The sequence below is a fragment of the Microtus ochrogaster genome, chromosome 2, assembly GCF_000317375.1.
Source record: "Microtus ochrogaster isolate Prairie Vole_2 chromosome 2, MicOch1.0, whole genome shotgun sequence".
Lineage (NCBI taxonomy): Eukaryota > Metazoa > Chordata > Mammalia > Rodentia > Cricetidae > Microtus > Microtus ochrogaster.
This window is the reverse complement of record NC_022010.1, coordinates 23,461,487-23,468,046: the sequence shown is the minus strand read 5'-3', so window position 1 is coordinate 23,468,046 and position 6,560 is coordinate 23,461,487. Positions and strand designations below refer to the sequence as shown.

At 47.1% G+C, this 6,560-nt stretch overlaps 1 protein-coding gene across 3 annotated transcripts in view; it reads right to left on the bottom strand.

Annotated features, from left to right (window-relative positions):
- The window catches only part of Rcc1l (RCC1 like), a 35,542-nt gene that overhangs the window by 10,966 nt on the left and 18,016 nt on the right, over window positions 1-6,560 (bottom strand). For all 3 annotated transcript variants that reach the window (XM_005344666.2, XM_026788296.1, XM_026788293.1), the window contains exons 8-9: window positions 3,449-3,536; window positions 1,066-1,239 (exon numbers count right to left, since the gene is read on the bottom strand). In XM_005344666.2, the coding sequence (XP_005344723.1) occupies window positions 1,066-1,239; window positions 3,449-3,536 (262 nt within the window). The remainder of the gene's footprint in view (window positions 1-1,065; window positions 1,240-3,448; window positions 3,537-6,560) is intronic.

Here is a 6,560-nt window from a genome sequence, read left to right as displayed (position 1 = left end):
GCTCTACCACTGAGCCACACCCCAGCCCCTCACTGGGGGATTCTAGGCAGGTGCTCTACCACTGAGCCACACCCCAGCCCCTCACTGGGGGATTCTAGGCAGGGGCTCTACTGGTGAGTCATATCTCAAATCACCAAAGACTTCAGTTTTAGAGAGCAGCTTATTACAAAGTCACAGTGGGAGCCTCAGAGTGAAAAGGAGTCGTGCCGTTTGACTTAGGCATGGAGGTCAGTTACATGGTGGATTAAAAGTACCAGAAAAAGCAAATTTAGGCTCTGGTAAGAAGACAAAAAGGAAAAGTTAAGCTTTTCTCTTAAGATGTTTGACGGGCAAGGAAGCAGCAAATCCCTGGGAGTCACTAGAGTGACATGCTCACGGTAACTGCTGTCCAGGACTGCAGAGCAGCTGCCTGAGCTGAGGTGTGGTAGCAGAACATGAGGAAGACCATGGTCTGTCTAGACGCCTGTGGAGCTACTTGCTATTTCATAGCTCTACAGCCTGTCCAGTCAGTCTCCAGCCAGACGCCTCTGTGGGCACCCCTCCCCAGCACCGTGGAGGCTCTGAGCTTTACCACCCTGCATACTCATTTCCGCATCACTCACCCACACGTGGCCCAAAGCTCCCTGGTTTTCACTAGCATTCTACCAATCCCTTCTCCCTACCTACCCCCAACAGGCTCCTCCTAAGAGATCACACTACAGCAGATGCCTGACCACAAAACAAGGAATCCAAACCAAAACACCAGCATGAAAGGAAGGTATGTGTCCTACAACACAGACTAGACTACCTCGACATGGCCTCCCTCTTTACTTATCCCATGAAGACATCAATCTATTGGATGGATAGATGGATGGACAGACAGACGGACAGAGGATGGATGAGGAAGGGAGGGAAGGCTAGAGGACAGAAATGAACAGAGACAGCAGAATGGAGGAAAGAACAGACAGAAACACGGGTGGATAAATGGTTGGCTATAAATGGATGCAAGTTGATGACAGAAGCTGAGCGCTGTCCCAGTTTGAGAAGGAACAGATTCTGCCCTGTCTGCCCAGCAGGGTAACTTACTGGTAAGTGCGGCAAAATGGCTAAGACCGCATCGGATCTGGGAAACCTGGACGTCAGGGTTGAATTCCGTCAAGCCAAAGAGCGTAGGTGGAATCATTTCTGGAAGAGCTGTTTCCAAGAGGTTTGGTCCTTTCCCAAGAATTCCGTAGCCCCAGACGAAGATATGTCCTTCTTCTATGTTACAACAAAAACAGTGGTTGTGAGTGGTACAGCCCTCCTGGACATGAACACTACAGGGGCTGGCGAGGGGCTCAGTTGGTAGAGTGCATGCCTAGGAAGCATAGAGCCCTGGGTTCTGTCCCTAGAAACCAGGCATGGCAGAGCATGCCTGTAATCCCCGAACTCAGGAGGTGGAAGCAGGAGGATCACCTTGGAATATGTGAGTGAGACACACTGTGCTAGCAGGTTGAAAATGACTCTCTGCCCTGATTAAATACTTGTCTATGGAGTCTGGCTAGGGAGGAAGCCAAACTCAGCAGAAACAACCAACTTCTTGAGAGTAATGGGGGGAGGGTATCCATAAAACCCACAGGCATACAAAATTTTGGACATTTTCCCCACCAACAACTCCAATTTCATACTGATTGGAGCCACACCAGATACAAGTCATCTGGCCAGATTCTTAAAACTCTTAGAAATGAGCTGGGTGGTGACGCACACCTTTAATTCCAGTACTTGGGAGACAGAGCCAGGCAAATTTCTGAGTTCGAGGCCAGCCTGGTCTACATAATTCCAGGACAGCCAGAGCCAGAGAAAATTCTGTCTCAAACAAAACACACACACACACACACACACAAAACTTTAGAAATGCTTTTTGGGGGCTGGAGAGATGGCTCAGAGGTTAAGAGTATTGCCTCCTCTTCCAAAGGTACTGAGTTCAGTTCCCAGCAACCACATGGTGGCTCACAACCATCTATAATGGGGTCTGGTGCCCTCTTCTGGCCTGCAGGCATACACACAGACAGAATATTGTATACATAATAAATAAATAAATCTTTAAAAGAAAAAAATGCTTTTTAACTTGCTTTCGGGGGAGTAGAAATTTTGAGTTTTGCTATGGGATTGTTTGTCTTTATTTTTTAGATTTAGATTTATTTTATGTGTATGAGTCTTATTTATTTATTTAGGCTTCTCGAGACAGGGTTTCTCTGTAGCTTTGGAGCCTGTCCTGGAACTAGCTCTTGTAGACCAGGCTGGCCTCAAACTCACAGAGATCCGCCTGCCACTGCCTCCCAAGTGCTGGGATTAAAGGTGTGCGCCATCACTGCCCAGCTGTGTATGAGTCTTTTGATCAAATGTGTATCTGTGTACAACATGAGTGCCTGATGTTTTGAGGTCAAAACAGGATATCAAATTCCCTGGAGTAGAATCATGGATGGTTGTGAACTGCCATGTGGGTGCTGGGAATCGAACCTGGGTCTTCTGCAAAAGCAAGTGCTCTTAACCACTGAGACATCTCTCCAGCTCCAGGTATTTAAAGATACAGTCTTGCTATATAGTACAGGCTAGCCTGGAATTTATAATCCTCCACCTCAGCCTCCTGAGTGCTGGGAATCAGAGACCTATACCACAATGTCCAGTTTTCTTTTCTTCCCTTTCCCTGTCTTTCCTTTCTTCTCATCACTCTTCCCCCATACCTCCCTTCTTTCTTTTTGGTACAGTGCTAGAACAGTATCTGGCTCTCGTGCATAAGTGCTTTACCACTGAACTCTGCGGCCCTGGCTGTAACAAGTGCAGTACTGCTGCTCAGGGTAGAGCACAGTGACAAAGCAGGTTTCTCATGCACAAGACCCTGGGGCAAGTGGCTCAGTGGTAGAGCCTCTGCCTAGAATCCCCCAGTGAGGGGCTGGGGTGTGGCTCAGTGGTAGAGCCCCTGCCTAGAATCCCCCAGTGAGGGGCTGGGGTGTGGCTCAGTGGTAGAGCACCTGCCTAGAATCCCTTAGTGAGGGGCTGGGTATGGCTCAGTGGTAGAGCACCTGCCTAGAATCCCCCAGTGAGGGGCTGGGGTATGGTTCAGTGGTAGAACACCTGCCTAGAATTCCCCAGTGAGGGGTGGGGTGTGGTTCAGTGGTAGAGCCCCTGCCTAGAATCCCCCTAGCATGCACAGGGGCCTGTGTCTGATCCCCAGCTCCAAGACCCAGATGTTTGCTATAAAATGACAAAGCCCCATGGTTGTCTGTACATCTACATCATGAGCTACTAACCTGTCGAGAATCTCACCCCTACCCCGTAATCACTGAATGACTGCAACTAGATGCTCCCATAGCCACACTCCCCTCTTCAGGATGCATCTACAGTCTAGGAATCTGAAGCACACAAACTGTCCCGTTCCCCCTCTGATCTGTCCAGTGCTTCTCAAAGAGATGCAAGAAGTGGCTCTCACCATTCAATACAGCACAGCCCGTGCCACCACAAGCCACCTGCTTCGCCTTGCCTACTTCAGAGAAAGGCAGGCACCGAGGGACATTAACCTGCACCAAAGAAAAGGGTGGGCATGGTTAGGAAAACAAAGGAGCCAGAAGTAGTAAGAACCCTTGGCTAAAGTCCCAGCTCACTTATTAATGCCAAAGATTTCCCCAGTATGTCTCACTTACTAAGCTTCCTAACCAAGGGCTCAGGACACAGAAGGGTCCTGGGGGGCCCAGTTCCCACTCTTCTGGAAGGCAGATGTCAGACTCTGGCCCTCGTTACAACTGTGCTAGACCAAAGTGTGGAAGGGATTTCCCAGAGTCTCTAAGAGGCTGATCTGACATGGGGGAGGGGAGAGGCATCACTTTTCCTTAGCTCTGAAGGGTATGTAGGATATGCAAGGGGAGAAGGGAGCATCCTCCAACGGGACGAGATGTACCAAGGGAACATGACAAGGACAGCCCACTCTAAGAGATCAGGACTGGTAGCAAATGCCTTTAATCACAACACAGGAGGCAGAAGCAGGTGGATCTCTATGAGTTTGAGGTCCTAGTCTACACAGAGAGTCCCAAACCAGCCAGAGTTATGAATCAAAACCCTGTCTTTAAAAAGAAGGAAAGATAAGATAAGCATGGTGGCACACACCCCTAAGCCCTACCCTCAGGATGCAGAAGCAGGAAAATTTCTATGAGTTCAAGGACAACCTGGTCTACAGAGCAAGTTCCAGGACAGGCTCCAAAGCTATAAAGAGAAAACCCTATAACAAAAAACCTAAATAAATAAAAAAAAAAAAAAAGTTGGTGAGATAGTTCAGCAAATAAACCCGTTTGCTGACAAGCTTGACTACCTGAGTTCAATCCCAGGAACCAACGTGATACAAGGAGAGAACTAGCTCTTACAAGCTGTCTTCTGACCTCACACACATGCCATGGCACACATAGACACACATGCTCCAAACAAACGAGTGTAAAAACATTAAAATAAGCCGGGTGTGATGGTATACACCTTTGATCCCAGCATTCAGAAGGCAGAAGCAGGCAGACTCTATTAACTCGGGTCCAGGCTGGTCTACACAGCAAGTTCCAGAACAACCAGGGCTAAAAAAAGAAAGATCTTGTCTCAAAGCAAAACAACAGCAAAACTAAATCAAAATTGTATTGGCCACTTTCATAGTGGCTCCCAGGGAGCTGGATCTCCTGCTATCCGCACCCACAGGTGAACCTGGGCTTGGGCTAACTCAGGTGACTTGCTTCTACTGAACAGAACTCCAGAAGTGAGGGACTGTCACTTCAAATGATCCAGCATGGCCTTCTCATCTGCTGATCTAATGGAGCCAGCTGCCACACTGTCAACAACCCCTCCAGAGTGGAGTGGCCCACATGGCAAGAAATCAAGAAAGCTCTGGCCAGCAGTTATCAAATGGCCAAGCTCCAGTGAGGCCCGAGGGCATTGGTCCAGCAGAGAGCCTGCATCCTGACAACCGCCAGCAGAGGAAGGGTAGAAGCAGCTCTTTCTTGGTGAAACCCGGTAACAGGTTCAGGCCCAAGAAACCTGCTGCACGTGGCAGGTTCCTGACCCACCGTTACACACAAAATGTGAAGTGTTGGGAGTGCAACTCAGTGGAACAGCACCTGCCTAGTGCACTCAAGGTCCTGGGTGCCATTCCCAGAACCACAAAAACAAAAACAAAAGGCCTGGGCAGAGAAACAGACGAGAGATGTTAGCCACTAGCAGTGTGAGTTATGGGGTTGATGAAGATGCTTTGGGAGTTTGACAGTAGTAAAAACCTTTGGGAGAAGGCTATAAGCTTTTTGTTTAAATTTATGGTTTCTTTTCTTTTATCATTTTTATTTGTTTTCAATTTTATATGCATTGGTGTTTTGCCTTCATATATGTCTGTGTAAGGGAACTGATCCCCTGGAACAGTTCCAGATACTGTGAGCGGCCATATGGATGTTAGAAATTGAACCCAGGTCTTCTGGAAGAGAAGCCAGTGCTCTAACTACTCAGTCATCTCTCCAGCCCCATGTTTGTATGGTTTTTGAGACCAGGTTTCTCTGTGTAGCCTTGGCTGTCCTGAACTCACTCTGTTGACCAGGCTGGCCTCCCGAGTGCTGGGATTAAAGGAGTGCACTACCACTGCCATTTATTCCATGTATCTATTATCGACGTGTATCGACACACGCACATGCACACAGGACACAGAGCACACTGAAGGGCAGAGGACAACTTGTAAGAGTCAGATCTCTGTCTTCACCAGAGAGCAAACTCAGGTCGTTAGGTTTGGTGGCAAGCCCCTCTATCTGCTGAGCTGTCACCAGCCTGCAACCTTTGTGAATGAATCAAAACCTACTAAACTGAATCAATAAAAATATTTGTTGGAGGAAAAAAAATTAATAAATTGCACACACTTCATATTGGTGAATAACAATTTGTAAATTATACTTTCATTATTAAGAACTGGCCATTAGGATGCCAAGCACAATAGTACACACCTTAAATCCCAGCAATTGGGAGGCAAAGGAAGACTGATCCCTGAGTTCAGCTAGCCTGGTCTACAATGAGAATTCTAGAATAGCCAGGGCTACACTGAGAAACCCTGTCTCAAAAAAATAAATAAATAAATAAATAAATAAATAAATAAATAAGAAACAAAGGAAAAAAAGTTAGATGCCAAGAACTAGCCACAAACAAGTAATGTCAGTAAAGAATAGAAAGGTATTAGTTATGGACTGAGGAGACAGCTCAATCAGGAAGGTGCTTGCTATAAGGACCTAAGCTCTAACCCATCCCACACAAAAGCTGGGTATGAGGGTGTGCTCTTGTAATCCAAGCACAGAGAAGGCGAACACAGATCAGTCCCAGAATCCAGCCAACCTAGACTAATGAATGAGCCCAGGTCTCAGTGAGGGACCCTGTCTCAAAAAATAAGGTGGAGAGCTTCTGGGGTATGACAACTGAGGTTGTCCTTCCTCCTACAGACAGATAGACACACACACATATAACACAATGAAGAAAGATGTTAGTTACAAAATTAATCTCTACTTTTTGTTTATGTTCAAAATAGTCCTTTTTTTTTTTTTTTT